This window comes from Pholcus phalangioides, unplaced genomic scaffold (genome assembly GCF_987345545.1).
Source record: "Pholcus phalangioides strain wild (caught in Gottingen) unplaced genomic scaffold, Ppha-v1.0 ptg000009l_1, whole genome shotgun sequence".
In the NCBI taxonomy this organism is placed as follows: Eukaryota; Metazoa; Arthropoda; class Arachnida; order Araneae; family Pholcidae; genus Pholcus; species Pholcus phalangioides.
In genome coordinates this window covers 32,517,488-32,537,643 of record NW_028301602.1, presented here as the reverse complement: position 1 = coordinate 32,537,643, position 20,156 = coordinate 32,517,488, and the positions used below count along the sequence as shown (strand labels likewise).

Below are 20,156 nucleotides of genomic sequence, written 5' to 3'. Positions count from 1 at the left end.
TTTCAGTGCAGATTTTGGGTTTTTGCTAATGAATATTTTGGCATTTTTAAGTGCATATTTGCTTATTTTTAGAGCATATTTCACTACTTTTTAGTGTACATAATCCGGGCTCTAGTAATAACTAATTACATGAAAACACATGGGTAATAAATTCTTCAATATCTACGGATAACGTCAAACGCCATTTTAACAAACGAAAAACACGGATTTTCTCCATTTCTTTGCAAACAAAGAGGCGGGACAGATCCAGAGATCGGCAGAATCTGAGTTGTGTTAGATTGAATAGTCTTCGTTTGTCGTTGTATGGGATGAATAGTTAACTTATCTGGTAGCCGTAATATTCGATCGATATAACGACCGTCGACTGTTGTCAATATTTAGAAAAATATGGGATGTTGCGCTCCAAGGAACACACTGTATTTACATAGATTTGAATAGCATGAAAAGGTCAATTATTGTTTTCCAACTTATTTTTCTATCATTGTTGAACAATGCACAGTAACATGTCTCCTACATACATGGTGTTTATCTCCAAAATGCGAGGGCCAAAAATCGTTCTTGCTTGGCTTGTCAAGAAATAGGAGACATGTACCTTTGAGCCATTATGCTGGTAATTATAGAAACTTCATGAACAGCTCACAAGTAAAAATCGAATGTTCAGGAGGAGCTGCTTAGAAGCATTGGTGCTAAAACTATCTCAAATTATAAAATGATTTTATTTGAAAAAAAGAAGGAAAACCACGTTGTTCTCTCTCTCTCTTGAGAGCAACCGGCCAAATAATGGGCGAAACATTTGGGATATACAGTGGAGCAAAACACCTCTTTTGCGGCTAACGGCGGGACAAAAAACAAGTTCGCCTGTAAAAGAGGGGTGACCATTAATCACAGGAGTTTGAAATGTATAGTTTCGGTCGCATAATTTTTTTAATTACAAGGGGCAATTAATCTTTGACTGTAAAAGAGGGATGACCGTTGAGGGCGGTTTTACTGTATGTAGAAAAATTCATGGATCGAACGAAGCGAACATTTTGGTGAATAAAAAAATGTACGCCCGGTCAAAATGTTCACATGCTTCGAGCAATACTTCCCCCTCCCCGTTCCGATGGTTTTCCTACAATTAAAACTAATAAAGACTACGAAGTATGCGTACAATGCAATGGGCATTAGAATGGTTCTAGTCATTAAGGCAGAAGAAACAACGTATTTACAAAATAATCAATTATTTTGTAAATACGTTGTGCACACTTTATAAAAATAAACTGATACTGTGTATAATAATACATATACTGTGTATAATAAATAAATAATAAATAATCAATTTACAAAATAATTGAATTTACAAAATAATCAATTATTTTGTAAGTTATTGAGAAATTGATCTTTCCGATTAAAAAAAAACGATACCAAAATTTGTACCCGTCAAGCTAGAAAATGATATTTAATGTCAAAAATATATGTGACGCTAAAAAACGAAACTAATTTATTTTGACACTCGTAAAATCCACACTTTCTAGATACCTGAAAAACTCAAAACGGGGGCTCCAATAGGTAGTGATAAACCCATCAAACCCCCTTCATCATAACTCTGCCGATTCCAGTAGCAGTAGTGTCTAATTTAGTGTGAGTAAATGCGATTGATGTTGAGTAAATGCGATTGATGTTGAGCAAATGCGATTGATGTTGACTGAATGCGATTGATGTTGACTAAATGCGATTGATGTTGACTGAATGCGATTGATGTTGAGTAAATGCGATTATTGTGAGTAAATGCGATTAAATAGTATGCATTTAAAATTTATTTACACCAACTAGGAAAACCAGGATCATTTCAACAACTTGCAGCTTAAAACCGAAAAGAAAGCCACAAGTCAGCGGAGTATAATAATTTTTTTTTTTGATTTTGAGAAAAAATAAATCTTACCAGGGTCAATGGTGAAGGTCACCAATCGTGATAACGTGGTTTTTTTTTTTGATTGAACACTGGCATACAGAATCAATTCGTCCCCGAGGGGTTTCTGTTCCATTACTTTCTATTGTTATTTGAAACAGTTCATAGACCTGGCAAGGCAGGACCGGGCATATGAAGATAATTCTTCGGTTTTTTCAGTCTTGACTTTTGTCGACAGTCATATGAAGAGATTTCAGATAGGTGCTGAAATTCAGAATCCGAAAGTTCATCGAAAAACCTTGCAGTGATGTTCAACACACCGGTATCTTTTCTAATGTTGAGATTCCTGTTGAACCAAGGAAGACCAGTGTATCAACTGAGAGTTTTATTCTGTAATCTTTCAAGGACTATTACATTCGTTTTTCGTGCGAACAGCCACACAAGAGCAGCATACAGTAGCACTGGTCTAATGACCATCTTGTAGAGTATAATTTTGTTGCGTAAGACTTGAATGCTTTTGGCTAAGCCTGTTCAGCATAACCGAGGCCACAGTCGCCTTGTGAATGGCATCATCACACTGACGGGAGAAACTGAATCTCTTATCCACCATGACCCCAAGGTATTTCGTGTGTGTAACAGGATGAATGTTAGTGCCTTGTACGGTAATATGAGCATAATGTGGTAAATTAGTCTTGTGAACCACATGAATACTGGTTTTTTTTTCTGCATTAAGCTCAACACGGATTCGGACGCACAAGCACTCGACCAGTCTCACCATTTCCTGTAAATTTGAGAGAGCCTTACTTGGATCCTTGTTTGTACAACATATGGCTCTATCATCTGCGTATAGAGCAGTGAAGCACTTGGGGAAACAGGAAAATCGTCTATGTGGACATTGTGCAGGATGGGGCCTAACACATTTCCTTGAGCAATTGACGAACGAACAGGTCTTGAATTTGATGTTTAGTCATTTATCTATACTCGGAAGGAGCGTGAGAGTTGCTCACAAATTTAATAATATTAAAAGACATTTTCATGCGAATCATTTTAAGCAGGAGCCCTTTATGCCAAAGTTTGTCAAATAATTTATTCAGATCAAAGAAGACCTACTGCTGCTGCTGTGCCTTTCTAGATTTTTGCATCCTGCGTTCAATGAAACGCAATAATTGAGCAGTGGTCGAATGTATACTGCGGAAGCCGTGTTGCTCTGGGCCAGTAATGCTATTTTCCTCGATGAATTTGTCAATTCGTATTGCCACAGATATCTGAAATAGCTTTCTCACTGAACTGAGAAGCGAGATTGGGCGCCAGTTTTGAGGGAAGTGGAGGTCTTGCCCAGCTTTGGGGAGAACCTTAATTTTGGCCAGTTTCCAGCTCATCGGGGAATGGTTCAGTCGGAGCAGTTCATTAAAAATTTTGACAAGATATCGAACCATATTGTCAGGTAAGTTCTTGAGTGTGTTGTTAGTCCATTAATCGGAGGAATTCTCCTTTGGGAGGGCTTACAAGTTTTATATACCTTATATAGAGTACCATCGGTACAATTTGCCTCTCACAGAAAGGTCAAACAACGCTCACTCATAAACTCCCTAATTTCATGAGCTACAATTCTTTTAATATCTCTGTATCTGTCCTTGAAGTACGGACTTAGCGCGTACGTTGCCATTTCCTCCTAAATTTGTTTTTTAATTCGATACGTTCCTTAATCCAGCAAGGAATACCCAGTGGATCATTAGTAGGAGCATTACGAGTAGTTTCAGTGGCTGTGTTAATAAAAACCGTAACTGTAAAATTTTGCAATTCTGACTCAATTTATAAAGAGTTGCCACCTATGGAGTTAGAATTAAATTTGTCTACCAGAATAAAATACAATAAAAATATATGAACCGTTATTTGAATGCATCAAATTTCTCTATAATTAAAACTAATTATACTAAATTTTATTAAAATGCTAACTCATGTATAAATTTTTCAAAAAGACAATTTTTTTTTATATGTTTGCATTCGGAAATTAGTCTTTTAAGTCAACAGCAGAGGACGCTAGTAGAAACATTCTTTCTTTGGCTCACTAATTAACGTATTTTTGATCGCTCTTCCGATTTTGTAGTCAAATTGCATATAATTTTCACATATGATTACTGATTACTTATACAAAGTGCATAGGTAACAGGGCGTATGGTATTTTCTCTCGGACCGTTCATCTTAGAGGGACACTTGCTATTAGAATAAGTACCCAAATGTTACCCAAGTTGTTGCTCTGTCTCTTTCTCTGCTGATGCCAACAAAAAAAAATTCCACTTTTCTAAATGCAATATTCATCGAGATATTTAAATTTGAAAAACTTAGAAAAGTTGGGGAAAAAAACCTCTCGAAATATTCGTCCGATTATAAAAGAGGATACACTTTTCTCTGTATTAGTTTTCCATAATCAAGTGTGTGATTATTGGGCGGTCGATAGTATCCACCCTGTATACACATACTCAACACGTTCCTGCTTGTACCGATTCGTTATAAATTTAGCAGATGAATTGTGTGTACGAAAAGTGCATGTTCGGTAAAGTAGTAGTAGTGGTGTCTCCTTGTTTGGGGGGGAGGAGTTTTCTGGAGAGAGATGTCAGCTCCAAAGTAAGAAAATCACATACTCCAGAATTACGCTAATGGTCTTTGTGCTCTGAATTTAGACCCAAATAATTCATCTGAATGTATGAAATAACAATAATGCTATAAATTCATATACTCTGCGTTCCTGCATGAAATATCGTAACAGCACATGCAGTGATGTGTACAAATAATTATATTATTTATGTATATACTATGTATTATTCATGCATACATACTCGTATTGTACTGTATATATAAGGCAGAATTTTCGCTAATCTAAAATACAGACCCCATTCCCTTTTAATATCTCATAGTGAACTTTTTCTTTTTTTTAAATTATACGTAATTCATCAAATCCAAGTGCAATATACGTATGGAAAGAACAGAAATATATTATGTGAAATTATTAAATCAGAGAGAGAGAGATTTTATTTTATCGCATTGAATTGCTTTCACGAGGTCAATTTAAATATCTTATATATATTTTTGCTTTTTCGTTTTGTTTTTTTTTACAGACTCGCAATGGCCCGATTATGGGAAATAGGAATGCCTCTGCTTCTCTGCGTCATCTACTTCACTCTACTCAGCGAAGCACTTGACTGCAGGTAAAAAGTTATACGGAATTATCACTTATATACGCATGTATATGCTAATAAATGGAATTAGTCTAGCTCAACACCTTATTACCATATTCATGCAAACAGTTAAGCAATCAAATGCATTCTGCAATTACCATTTGTCGGGAATAATTCGAGATTAATTGGATGTTTTATAATCATAATGTGCATTGGCTTGTGGAATTCGTGGATTATAATGTGTAAATTCTAAAATTCCCATGTTAAAATATACAGTGTGCCCGTTAGTCCTAATTCGACCTTTATCTCATCAACCGTTTATCGCAGAAGTATGGTTACAGTTTAAAATATGCTCAAAATGTGTTCAAAAATCACCCTGTATCAGTTTTGAGGGTGAAAAACTGTGTCCAAAATAAATAAAATCTAAATTTTTATACGGTCCCCCGTCTTTCAACTACCAATTAAAAAGTTTTTTCCCTGTCTCTTCTGAGCCAACAAAATAATCCAATGTTTCTAACTGGAATATTCGCTGAGATATTTGAATTTAAAATTAAGAGAAAAGTAAGTTTGAAAAGAACAGTATAAATGATTTGTAATGTATGGCGGGCGTGCTTTCCCAACTTTTCCCCAATTTTGGAATTCAAATATCTCAGCAAACATTACAGTTAGAACCGTGGAATTTTTTTGTTAGGCTCAGAAGAGACAGGGCAACAACTTTCTAATTTGATGTTAGAGGACAGTGGGACCGTATAAAATTTTAGACTTTTTTTTATTTGTGAAATACAGTAATTTCATTCTCAGAACTAGTGCAGGGTGGTTTTTGTGAACACATTTTGAGCATATTTTAAACTGTAACCATATTTCTGCGATAAACTGTTGATGAGATAGAAGGTCGATTTAGGACTTATAGGACACATCTTGTACAATTTAGCATTATATACAATGTACAATGTATAATTTATTTATAATGCATATAATGCTCTGATATTTCATGAGAAATTCATTATTTTTACTTCGGGAGGAATACTGAAGAAATTAGAGAGTTAAATTGAAGTTCATTATATCATAGTTTTCTTATATTTTCCATCTATCCGATATTTCTACTGATTATCGATCAAATTCTGAGTAATATCGATTTTCTAGCAATGTAACATGCAATAAATAACTTCTGTCTTGAAATATTGTCTTGATACTCTAAAGACATTTCGGTCCCCTGATAAAAACAATATTTTTGAATTTTAAATAGAATGTCTACGGCTTTTCCTTTTCTCAAAAAATCCGTAGAAATTGAAATTCTCCCTGTGCGTGGTTACCATACATATATGGCGATATATCTAAAAGCCTATCATCTTCCATCGGCTCTTTCTGATGCATTCGTTGCGGCAAGTGTCACAGAAAATCAACATCTGTGCACGAGCAGGTTATATGGAAATGCTGCGTCAAATTTAAAAGGATACCGAAAAAAATCTTGGTGAGTTATTTTTTACCGATATGAATACCAAGAAATAAAGGAACGTCGTCACTCGTAACGGTAAAAGAATTCAGCGAAGCCTTCGATTATGTGAGTAAATAAAAGAGTCACCATTTTCATTGATTTCATTTGACATAACATTCTGGAATTCTTCTATAATTGAAATTTTTACCGAATTCGAAATACCTAAAGTAATCTGCAGGGTGTGCCATAAATAGTTCAAAAATTCATAAAAATTGAAGAAATCGGTATATTAGAATGCGGTGTACAAAAAAAGAGCTATTCTCACGATGGGGGGAAGAGGGAGGGAGTTGGTATTAAAACATAGTTCCGATTTTTGTCGGTAGAGGCCGCTGCACGGAACCAAACCACTGGACATTTGGAAATCAGTCAGAAAAAAAAAAAAAAAAAGAAATACAGGGTGTACGATTGATAGCTCATTTCTGAATTTTCCTGTGCATGAGGTTACATTGTGATGCTGACATCGGTGTATGGAGAACTATTGACGAACGTTTTGGACGCAGAAGATTTGGAAGAAAAGTTCGGGTTTGAAATTCTATAATTTGCTTTCTCTATCGGCGAAAATTTGAAAGAATTTTTCTTCTTTATACCAAAAAAAAAAAATCTGTGTTCGTGAGAATAACTTTTCCGTAAACTGCATTCAAATATACCTATTTTTTAAATTTTTATGAATTTTTAAACTACTCACGAATTTATAGGACGCCATGCCTACGTTCCCATATAAAAGATAGATTTTAATAACACACTAGAATTCAATGCTGCCAAAACACACACAAAAAAAAAATCGAGATGTTTCATATGGCGGTTGTTATTCGTTCCCGAAACCTGAAGCCATCATGACACAATGTTGGACAGCATTTCTAAATCACAAAATATTTTTTCGCACCTCCAAATTACAGGTCTTCGGCTGTTAAAAACTGTCACCGTACTTACAGCTCGTTTCCTAGTTTTATACGCTTCTTCACTGTTCTACAATGTCGCTGAGACTATTATGACATCACCGTAACTATTTTTGTAATTTTTTTTTTTAATTTTGATTTCAAATTGCCACAGAATCATTATTTTGTGAAATATGGACTTTTTTTTTCAAGTTAACTGAATTTGAAGCACTCGGTAATCATAAATACATTCATTATATCTGAAATTAGATTAGAAATCGAAACAAACATACGGATGTAACAAAGAAACAAAGTTTCACTCATAGGATTTATTTCTCTCTGCCCGTGAAAAATATTTTTTTATATATTTAGACCAGGGGTTCTTAACATTTTTGCAACACTTTCAATTTGCCAAGGACCCTTTGTGCCAAAAAAATGAGAGCTGGAAACCCCATTTGCGCCCGAGTGGTGCAATGGTAAGATGCTCGTCTTACCTCGTTCGAATCTGGCCAAAGAACAGCAGAATGAAGTTCTTTATCTACCTATCTTAGGGCGACCACCGATAGATGACGCCTTTATTTCCCACTCAACTCAATTGGTTGGAAATCACCGTATGGTGATATACGACCGGAGTTGGTGTGTGGTAAAGCAGCCACAAACCCCTATTTTGTCAATAAGATCAAGTTCACGGACTCCTTTACTGAATGATATTCAACATATATTAATGTAAAAACAATAAGTTACTTGCTTTCTGGTACAAGCTCACAGACATCCCTCCCGAACACCGCTTCAAGGACCTTTGGTAAATGACGACTGATTTAGACTGTGAATGTAATAAAAAAAAAGATCTCATGAAGCCAATGTAAGACTTGAAAGAAAAGTTTTGAATAAATTTTTATATCACGGTAATGTTTTCAAAAAATTTACTTTCTGTCTTATTAAATCCAAACTGGTCTGTCTCATTTTTGCCAGTGAAATACAGAACGTGAAGTCTTGGACCAATTTTAAAAAAATGAACTAATGCACATAAAGGTGTGGTTTGCACTAAAATATTACTTATCATGGCCTAGAGTTTTTCTTTTTTTTGATAAATTAAAAAAAAACACAAATTCAAATTTCACTCACATGTGGCGCTATAAAAAAAAATCTCGGCATAGCACAAAATGCAACACAAAAAGTGCATGATTAATGTTTATGATAATTTACAAAGCATAAAATTATCACATTTCAATACGAGCGCCCTTGATGGGTAGTTTGGTTATATTTGACATTCGTATTTTTTTATGGGCATAATTTTTTCAGCCACCTCGTTGGGAGCTTTGCATTGTTGTGGCATTCGTATTTATTTGTATTAGTTCGGGCTACATCTAAACGGTTGGAAGGGTGATTAAATTGGAATACGGTAGTTTTTTACGTGACGCAAAAATTGTCGCGAACATTAATTATGCTCTGTCATCATCATCAACGGTGCATCAGTCCTAAGACTGGTTCGCCTCCATGTTGAGTAGCCGCCACTCATCTCTGGCTCTTGGGCTTTGTTCTTTACTGCACTGTTTGCGTTGCATTTAATGTGGTATGTCGATTTTTTTGTTTTACAGTAGTGACACATGTGAGTGAAATTTGGCTCTTTTTTTAATTGATCAAAAAATAAAAAGTCTCGGCCAAATTTAGTGCAAACCGCATCTTTTTATGTCAATTGGTTGAATTATTAGCAATTTTTGACCCCCCCTTCCGCCTTGTCAGCAAAATGTCGTCATCAGCTCTGCCCCCTGAATCCAACTCATATTTTCATAAAGGGTGATTGATGACGTAAGCATTATCCAAACCCCCCTCCCCACTTGTCATCAAAAGTCAGAAAATCGGAAACCCCCTTCCCCTCCCTCCATCGATGACGACGTAATATTTGAACGGCCCCTTAAGTCACAGATTTATTTCTATTATTTTAATTTATCATTTTTCTCAAGACCACTAATAAGTTAATTATAGATAAATTGGTATTAATGATCATTTTAATTCTAAGCACTTCATGTTTCCAAAAATTTTAATTTTTTAATACTCCTTAAACTGTTGCGAATCAAGTTTAATTAGCAATAATAATAATAAAATTGCGTGTTTTCTGTTAAAAGCTAATTTTTTGCTTACGTGCAATGATTGTATTTGTATTCACGATATTCACTAATTAAAGAGAATACATTTTTTTTTGGATGTCTCTCATTCATGCAAATTAACGTAAATATCGTTGTGAGAACTCGAGTTAAAAAACGGTGAAAACTTTTCACATGGTGCTACTCATAATTCATTTTAGTTGGAATCCGAATGCGTAGGTGTAAATAGTTTGCTCTGCAACAAGAATACTTTTAGTTCCACGAAGTTCATTCACTGAAGCATTTCAACGTGTTATTTTTAAATAGGGTAATTCAAATAACGTCGTTACTTAAAATATATGTCTGGCACGCACATGTACATTTGTGTGCGTTAGTGCTGTGTGTGTGTGAATATTTTTCATTTAAAATCCTCCACGCGATTCATATACATTTCTAATTCAATTACGATGGTTGTGTGTGTGGTAATTTTTTGACTTCCTGAATAGGTACAAACCAAAGTCAGATAAACACGAGTATTCACTACCATGTGTCGATGGATGCGGGAATATTGCTTACATAAAAAAAAAGCTTTTATAACAGTAATTTATAACACCGTTACTAGTTTGTGGAGTTAATGACTCGTAGTAAAGTACATGGTCTATCTTTCACAGGTTCAGGCTCACATTCTGTAGAGAGACTAGTTTTTTCATCATAGTCGTGTTATGTAAAACCCTTTCGTTACAGATTGAGACATTATTTTGATAGTGTGGTGCTTAACGAGTTTATAAATGACTAAGCAAACATTTAGTAGGCATGAAGAACTCCAAAAAGTCGTTTAATTAAAATTAATTGTGATTGCAAAAAATATGAAATAACTTAATTTTTTATTAATTTTCTCTCACTCAAAGTATTAAGATTCAGTATCTATAAAATTCACTCCAAGTTTGTGGCTCTTCCGGGATCTGCAGAGTAGTATCTATCAACCATTATATATCATTCAGATTTTCTGCGGTCTTGGTGCTTGGTGTATTTTGTTTTATGGGGGGGGGGGGGCATTTCATGATGATGGTGATTGTGGACAATGCGATGACAATGAAAGTAAGGCTAGTTATTGTTGTTTAAGGCAAGGAATATCGGCACGTGTTTTCAACACCTCTATAGCGCAGTGTGTGTGTGTTTTCATTCACACATCACCAGAGGACTTTTTTGGTCCATCACAAAGGGCACCCAATTCATCTCCAAGCAGTGACTAGAGCTGAATTCATTGATGGATTGGGTGCCCTTTGTGACCCAAGACTATAGATACAAATACAATGGCCACAACGAAAAAAACAAATAATTAATAGCATATAACATACTGCCCATAGATGTTTCATAATTTCTTTCAATTTTTGCTTTGTTCTGAAACACATCCCGTGGACCCCTTTGCAAGTTCTTGTAGACGCCCCAGAACACTTTTTGAAAACCGCTGCTTTTTGAATCGATTGTGAAAAATTTTGAGCGCAGTAGATTCGGTGCTGTGAGGCACCATTTGAGATCAAAGATCATCTTAGCACACACATTGCGACTTAAATTTTACCAAAGGTAAAATTGACGCGGAAATCCGAGCATTTGTGTCTTGAATTGTTGCCATTGATGAATGACAGATGAAATTGTAGTCAGAAGAGATGAGGCCCATCATCCCAGATACATAAAACATTTTGACAAACGGTAGTTGAAGGTCAAAATATTTACGATGTAAAGTCATTTATATAAAAAGTAAAATAACTTTATATATTTTACTTTATTTAAAAATTATACTTTATTATTATACTTTCCGTATAATTAAAGAGGAATGAGTTTATTTTCAAAAGAGAACATTTTTATTATTTTTGTCGCTATACACTTTTTAGTGGTTTTCGAATTTTTGGAATGAGTTCTGTCGGCTAATGCACAGATATTTGCATCTCAAGAGGGCCCCCAAAAGGCCTTTGTCCCAGTCCAAGCTACCGAAATCATTAAGACGCTCCATGAAACACGTGGTGCAAAAAATGAATTTATAACCAGATTGTATGAGGATTTATACGACCCATCGCGAAAACCCTTACGACCCAAGTTTGGGACGCGACCCATGGGTTATAAACCCCTGGCATAAACTGAACGATTCATCAAATCAGTTAAACTTTATAGAATGAATCGGAAATATAATGAATTTCTTCCAGTAGATTTCCCAATGTGAATCTTTATTTTCCAATACGGCTTCAGTTTCTTCAATACAGATTGCCCATAATCGAAGATTATTCCGATTTTTTTTTCCAAGGGCAAAAAAATAGACGAAATGAACAGTTCCTTTCGAAAACTCGGAGAAATCGGAAAAATCCGAAGACTTGTTTTTGGACATCAATAAGTCATTATTTTCTTACATCGTCATCAATTGCTACTTCCGAACGGGTTGGAGATGAAGTTGCTAAAGAAATAAACAGAGAACAAACACACAACAATAACAATAAGAAGAAGAATAACATGTTCCCACAAAAATCTCAGAACTATACTAAATGTTAGGAACCAATTGTTCTCAGACTATTCGATTTTTTTCCTGATCAAAAAGCAAGTAACTGCTCCTTGTTGTTCCCTCCAAAGAAACATGATAAGAACCAAGGAAAAAAAAATGCATGGAGTCGAAGAAAAGAGCAAAAATCACGCGATATATCGAATAAAAGGAAATCATTTTTTTCCTCTACACATGGCAAGTTAATTACGCACGTTAAATCGATGGCTTTTGTGAAGTCAAACTAAACGAGGTGAGATCCACGCAAACGAATGCCGTAGAATTTTGGCATTTTTCTGTTTGGTAAAAGTATTGTTTTGAATGTTGATACAAATACAAAAGCAAAGCCCACAACAGAGAAATTGATCGGTAATTTTTTATTTTGTTTTTATCATATTATCAGGGGTGCACTGCACAACCTTCTCGGTCCGCTGGCCATATATGATTACTGTTCTATAAAGTCTCATTTCCATCTAGAAACATTCAGAGCCAGATTACTGTTCCAGTATTATTTCCATCTAGAGACATTCAGAGCTTGAATACTGCTCTATAGTTTCATTTAAAGTCTGCCTCTGTGATGGTCAAGTAGTCATAGTGAAGAACTCGTATCGCGAGGACCACGGGTTTGAATCTGGCCCGTGGTGGTCGGCTGAAGTTAGTTTTCTGCAGTTCATAAATTCGAGGCGTGAATAAGCCGCGTGAATTGCCGCTGTGGTGGTCGAGTGGTTATAGTGACGGACTCGCGATGCGAGGATCCGGGTTCGAACCCCACAGTGGTGGTCGGCTGAAGTTGGTTTTCTGTGGTTCCCAACTTCAAGGCGCAAATGCGAGCCGATCTCCCTGTTAAAAAGTCTCGCCACAGAGAGCAACAGTCCTACAACGATAAATCATTCAATCATAACACTTCACTCATAGTTAGAAAAAAAACTGGTGGCAGATGGCAGCACTACACATAACAAACATTACACAGAAACAAACTTTACGTCAGGTTGCACTACATGTACACGCACATTCCCGCATGTACCGATTCGTTGGGGGGTTCGTTGGGGGGGGGTGCATTTGGGGTGTAGCAGTAGTAGGTAGGACCTCCAAAAAATGGCTCGGGGATCCATGATGTTCTTAAGTCAGCCACCTCGTTGGGCACTTTGCCTGTTGTGGCGTTGTATTTGTATTTAAGAGCCGATCTCCTCGTTAAAAAGTCTCGCCACAGTGAGCATCAGTCCTACAACGGTACTAATATTCAATCAATACACTTCACTCACTTCACTTTTGAAATATAGATGGCAACACTGAAAAATCGGACACAACACCATATACGCAGTCAGACTTTTAGGCACACACACATGTTCCAGACTCTGGTCTGGAAGAGATTTCGTCGATAGGACAAGTCCGTCGGTAGAGTTCTGGCATTCATTCATGTTCTATAGTCTGATGTGCACTAGTAGCAGTTGAAGAGTTAGAGTGCTATAGTTTCTTATGGCTTGTTTTGAAACACTGCTGAATATTTCGATCTCGGTTATAAGACAGATTGTGCTATAAGAATACTTAGCCACTCTTTAGTGATTCGTGACATAAATTTATTATCAAAAGCAGTATACCAATCTTGCATACATTTCTTCAGGTAATTTCTGCTGCTCGCGAGCCAGAAACTAGAATATAAATGGTGACCATATCACATCCGTATTATCATTACCTCTTACAGTAGTACTGTATCCTACAGTATAATGTAGGATATAAGAGGTAGGAATTATACGAGATGTTCCCGTAATTTTATCTGTCCCGACTATTCCATAAATTGTCCATTTTTCCCCGATTTTTAACGAATCTTATCCGAATTTCTATTTTTTTCTGAAATCAAGGGTTGGGATTATAGACTACATGATAATAATTACCTCTCCATCATAATTACCATATTTTAACTTTTATAAGGAACCTCTTCCCCCCCCCCCCCTCCCGTTTTTGTGAAACATTGAAAAATTAGGTCCCGAAAATAGATGGGATTTCTTATTTTCGGATAGCATTATATAGATATATCTTTTTCAACTGTCATATAAATTTTTAAAACCAAACAATGAGGGGGGGGGGGTTCCTTATACACGTTAAAATACGGTAATTACAGACAGATAACTACGTACATAACTTATATATTCATTTCACAGAAATTTTACTTTCCCTTGATAATTTTTTGACTGCTGTTAGTAACTTCACTTCCCTTTGGCAATTTCTTTGGCTTTAATTAAGCAACTTTACTTCCCCTTTACAATTTTTTTTGTAAAACATTTCCACACTACAAACAGTCGTACTTTGTGAAACAATCATGCGAAAATATTTTGGTTTCTCCCATTTTGTTGCAGATTCCAGAATACATTTTTAACTACATTATTATAAAATTGCGTAAGAGAATATTAAACCATAAATAGTTACATTTCGTTGACTACGAAATTTCTTGCAACTTCCGTTGGATTACTGTGCATACTTTTAATAACGGTGCGATTTTTGTTTCTTCTCATTGATTGCATAGGCGTTTCGTGTTTGCTCCCATGTGCCGGGGAATTAGCGCCAAAAGATCTCTACCATACGAAGACGCTGACACAAGGTGAGTCTTCTCACGCGTTATGATTCAAAAACACACTATATAAACGGAACGAAACACTAATTACACAGAGTTTATTAGTTTACTTACTCAGCTAATCTGATTAATCAAGCAGTCTAGTCTCTGAAAAAATAATAAATTTAATATACTTACGCGTTACTGTATAGACTAAACGAATATTTAAAATACAACGATGTTATAGGTGAATGCCAAGCTAGATTGAGGGAGAGATATGGAGCAATAGATTATATATTTTTACCTTGAATTAGAATTTACTTAGCATTCGGCTCCAGTGCAAGCGAAGAAAAGTCTGTGGTGCTTTCATCAACCTAAGTAGGGCATTCGATTCTGTCCCATATGATATACTTTGGGAGAAATTAAAGAACTATGGTCTTAGTTACCGATTTGTATCTCTGATTAAAGATTTATACGACGGCGCGACTCCTTAAATACGTATTGGTAGTGGATATTCACAGTCATATAACAGAAACATGGTGTTCTTCAATGAGAAATACTTAGTCCAAATCTTTTCTCAAATGAAGTTATAGATATTTTACAAAACGCAGAAATTCCTGGCATAAACATTGATGATCGAACAGAAATGCATATTTTACTTATACATATTTACTTAGGTATTGTTCTCGGATACAAGAAGCAATCTTCAAAGAAAAATAAATTTAATTTTTGATAGATTAAGGGCCGTATTTACCGGCATATTTAAACTGTAGTCACAATTTTTGGATAAGAGATCAACATATATTGGTTAAAAACTTGAATTTAACCAATCTGTGTCGATCTCTTATCAAAAAATTGTGACTAGTTTAAACCATGTCGGTGAATACCACCCTTAAGCGTTTAAAGATAGCAATGAACTTTAATAGAACAAAAATCATGGTTTCCGAAGAGGAGGTAAACTATCTTCTCCTGATAATTGGTCATGGGAGAATACAACGATCGGTACAGTACCGTAATACACCTATCTTGGCGTACCTTTCTCCTCCTCGGACGTCTTCTCAAAGGCTAACAAACACTTCTCGCGAAAAAAAATGACTCAGCTAGCAATCAATAATTATATACCAATTTTCGCAAAGATGAAATGTAATAATTTAAATATATATTGTAAGCTTTTTCATTTCTTATTGGTTGCATCTGTATTTTTTTACGCGGCCCCAAGATGGAGTATTCTTGATGTGCATAAACAGCATTAAAAAACTTCAACAAATTCAAGCCTAGACATGCGCCTGGTTACGTCATTAGGGCAGAGTTGGGACGTCTGCTTTTGAAAGTAATAGCAATTCGTCTCATAATAAAATTCTGGATGAGATTGCTAAAAATGCCCGAAACCCGACTTCCGAGAATCTGCTAGGCTAAACTAAGTAACATGTATGATACGGCTTCTGATCATTCCCGGAACTGGGAGGCATATCTTAAATGTTATGTTGTCTTGAATACGGTTTCCCATTTTTTTTATTAATTGTAACTCACCAGACAATTTCCAGATCTCTTCCCATTTTACTTAAAGCAGTTGCTAGTATTAGATTTCAAACTGATGTCAACAAAATTCATAACTCTACTCATTTTCCTCATTTTAAACACATTTTTCCGTTTCTCTATTTTACCTGCAGAATACTTTTTCATCAACTTCGCAATTAACGTAACTTAATAAGGTTTTTTATTGTCGCATGAAATGCGACATAAATCGTTTATTACGATTTGCGTTTCATGAAAGGGTGTCAAATTTCAAGTCCTCCATGTTGGCCACACGTGTGACGTAAATTTTGTCTTTGACATATCTACACAAGAAAAAATCAAGGATAGTTAAATCTGGAGACCGAAGTGGCCATAATGTCGTATTTTCCGTTATACAGTGAATCTATCAGTGGAATCGTGGGAATTAATTACAAAAAAAACTACTCTGAGCCATGATAAGTATTTTAGTGCAAACGACACCTTTCTATGTCAATTGGTTGATTTTTTTATTAATTTTTAAAATGTGTATGAGAGGTCCCCCCCCCCATCCCCCCATATTTGTCTCAAACTATTATTGACTTTTTAAAATCTTCCAATTAGCGATCACTGTTCAAAAATAGCGTGAACTTATTTCCCTGCTAATCAGAAGGTTTTGTAGCACGATTTGTTCATTCGGAAACGAATTTAAAAAAACTGCAAGTCCCGATCAAATAAGCTGTGGCAGTGACCGTGGTCTGTTAGTCATTGGAAGAGAAAAAAAAGTTTAATGAAATCAACACACATGCCACTTGTGTATAACGGGAAAGCCTATAAATATGAAGAGAAGGAGAAGGGGTAAAAAGTTTAACTTTCCTGTGTCCTTTAGAAGTGTCTCAAACAATGGTATGAAGAGCAATGCAATTATAAGTGATAATAATTCATCGCTTTAGTCCGATTCTTCAAGGGAGACAAAGAACATTTGGTGACGGTGGAGCAAAAGTTTCAAAATTTTCAACTCGCTATAACCGAATATTTTTTTTGTATCTTTCTAACACTCTTTTATAGCATTGCTCAACACTGACTTTTTCCACAAAAAAATATTTCAGTGACTTTAGAGTAGTTTTGTGGTGCTGATTCAGAATCTGGCATTGGTTTCGTCAGATTAGCTCTAGTTTTTGAGATAAAGTGAAAATTAAATTTCGATAGTAATACACAAACACACATATAAGAATAAAAAAAACCACATTAAAACCGTGCTAAATGTAAATCACTGCTAAAAATATTTCAGTGATTTTAGGGTAATTTTGGGAGGCAAAAAAAAATTCCAAATCCGGCATTGGTTTTGTGAGATCGGCTTCAATTTCGGAGATAAAGTAAAAATTAAAATTAAAATTTCAATAATCATCATAAGCACAGCACACAAATCACACTGAAACTGCACGAAATGTAAACCAGTAATAAACTTAATATCGATACGTATAAACCGCTAATATTCGATGATGACACAAATGTAATAATATAGTGATTGAAATCAGAAAATTAAAAAATTAAAGGTAAAAATATTCGACGCAAAAATTAGTTGCCCAGCTGCAGACGGCATCAAAATATGTAGAGTATGCATCATCTCCAAAACCAGATTCGATTCGGTAAAACTAACACTAGTTTTTTGAATCAGCATCCCCAATATATTCCAAAACACTTAAAACTGGGAACTCGACAATTTTTTTTTTGAACAGAGTTATAACGATATGTTAATCACTCGTTATAGCGAGATTCTCGCTATATAGAACTTTTACTGTCCATGTGCAGAGTGGGAACGTGTTTCATTCATTACGAGTAATTAATGAATTTTGAATTCATTTGTGAGCACTTACACAATGACTAGTTAAAATACAGATATTAGCACCAAAAGTATTGTCGAACTGATAGCACATGAATTCAGTGAATTCGAGACGATGGTGAGCGGTCTTTTCCCGCCATCTTGGAAATTTCCAATAGCCCTGGTATTAAATTTGACCCGACAATTTTATCACGACATTTTCGTCAAATGCCCGAACTGTTCATCACTGTCACATCCCGCAATGTTCACCCCTATGATTCACCAAGTTAGCCATAATAAATATTTTTCTTCTTTAATTGGAACGTACGTAAGACGGGGAATGCTAAATTTAAGTCACACAATTTTGGAAATGAACAAAGCTGATACAGTCGACGCTCGTTATTACGATCCCATATTATAGCGAGCATTTCATTACAACGACCGGTAGTATAAATCCCAAATATTTTCATAGATCGACTATCACATATGTTTTACTTTTGATATAACGACCCTCCCAATATAACGACCATTTTTGACGAGACAAAGGGGCTCGTTATATCGAGCGTCGGTTGCATTATTGAATTTATACGACATAACTTTTCATAAAAAAAAAGTATTTATTATTTCTCAGGCTGAAAACTTCATTGTAGAATGCTCATGATAATATTTATATATTGATTCTAATTACAAAATGTATTGTGCTTTTAAAAATAAGGGAATATGATTCATCAGAGGAAAGAGAGAACTGGATGGATCTGCTTCAAACAGCCAGAGGATCGAAACCAAATCAGAATACAAATGATCGCAGCATAGCTCTGGTAAACAAGTGAAATACTAAAAATAATTATAAACCATAGTAGAAAACCCTCATTTTAGGCATATTATACCAGAAATTTCATTTCCAGAAAGCTGAAGTTCAATTTTATTCTTACAGGAGAAGTTGATTGAAAAGATATTGAAGAAATCCAAGAAATTTCGACATCTTGATTCCGACGAGAAGAAATGACCCTCCAAGTGATCAACGCAAATTCAATTTTTGCCCAAACATCCAACTCCTCACCAAATTTTCAAATAAAGAGATTATTCTCTTCCTTCTTTTTGTCTCCGCAGATTACGATATTTATTTTTATGGAATGACAATCCTGCTTAAAATTTTCAACAAAAAAAAAAAATTGGAAATAAAATGCCGAAATTTCATTTATTTAAAAAAAAATAAAACCTTCCCCATAAAAGATTGCATGTTCAAATAGAATTAAAAAAAAAAAAAAAATCTGAACCTTATTATTTACTTGACGTGCATACATATATGTGTTTCCAAAATCGTACATTTGTTTGTCTTATCTGAGTTTGTTTCCCTGAATGCAATGGTAGAATCAGAGTATATTACAATAAATTTCTTTTTTAAAACTAAATATACGTTTATTACTTTTTTTTGATTTATAAAAAATTGAATTCGTAGTATGGAGTACTTTGTCGTAAAACGTACAGATTTACAAAAAAATTTATGTCCGGGTATGCATATTCGCAAATAACCAGGTTAATCGGGAATTTCATGGTGCGGGTGAGAAATTGAGGCAATATTGCGAATTTGTTAGAACTGCGATTTATGCTTGTAAATCTCCGACTAGTTACAGAAGAGAATTGAAAAATTGAAAATTTTGGAAAAAAAATTAAATTCATGAAAAATTGTTTTTAATATCGCTCATTTTTAGATTAGGGTCAATTTTTAGTTGTGTTAGCTTTGCAATGAAGAGAAGATCAGAGTTATAAACATTCTTCATAATGTTATGCTGTCGGGATGCTATTGATTAATTAATCAAGGACGTTGTTAATGTTTTTCTTAAGAATATCATGTCATTTCTCACTTGTGATAAACAATTTCAAAGAAATTAGTCTGCCGCTACTACTACTTAACCGTACATGCACTTCGTATACATTCTTCTTCGGAATTTCTAACGAATCGGAATGTGTTCTGTGTGTATGTGTGGTCCTAAAGTATTTATGTTGTCGAGGTGCGCTTGTTCCGTGTTCGTGGTGCCATCTGTCGTTCATTTTCTGAGGTAGAGATGGAAATGGTCAAATTTGCATATTACGGCAGCATCGTGTGCCTGCTCTCTGTGGCAAGAATTTTCCAAATGGGGTACCGGCTCGCATTGGCGTCACGAAGTGGGAAAACCAAGTTCTGCCGCCTACCACTACGCCGTCAACGGGGTTCGAACTTGGATTCTCAGGAGAGTCCACCACGATGTC

General features: G+C 35.3%; 1 protein-coding gene across 2 annotated transcripts in view; it reads left to right on the top strand.

Moving 5' to 3' along the window:
* Nucleotides 1-19,278, top strand: part of LOC149082834 (uncharacterized) — an 82,195-nt gene extending 62,917 nt beyond the window's left edge. For both annotated transcript variants that reach the window (XM_089236901.1, XM_089236900.1), the window contains 4 exons: nucleotides 5,005-5,094; nucleotides 14,567-14,641; nucleotides 18,622-18,724; nucleotides 18,841-19,278. In XM_089236901.1, coding sequence (XP_089093027.1) covers nucleotides 5,012-5,094; nucleotides 14,567-14,641; nucleotides 18,622-18,724; nucleotides 18,841-18,912 — 333 coding nt within the window. In that variant the 5' untranslated portion in view covers nucleotides 5,005-5,011 and the 3' untranslated portion in view covers nucleotides 18,913-19,278. The remainder of the gene's footprint in view (nucleotides 1-5,004; nucleotides 5,095-14,566; nucleotides 14,642-18,621; nucleotides 18,725-18,840) is intronic.
* The last annotated feature ends 878 nt before the right edge of the window (nucleotides 19,279-20,156 follow it).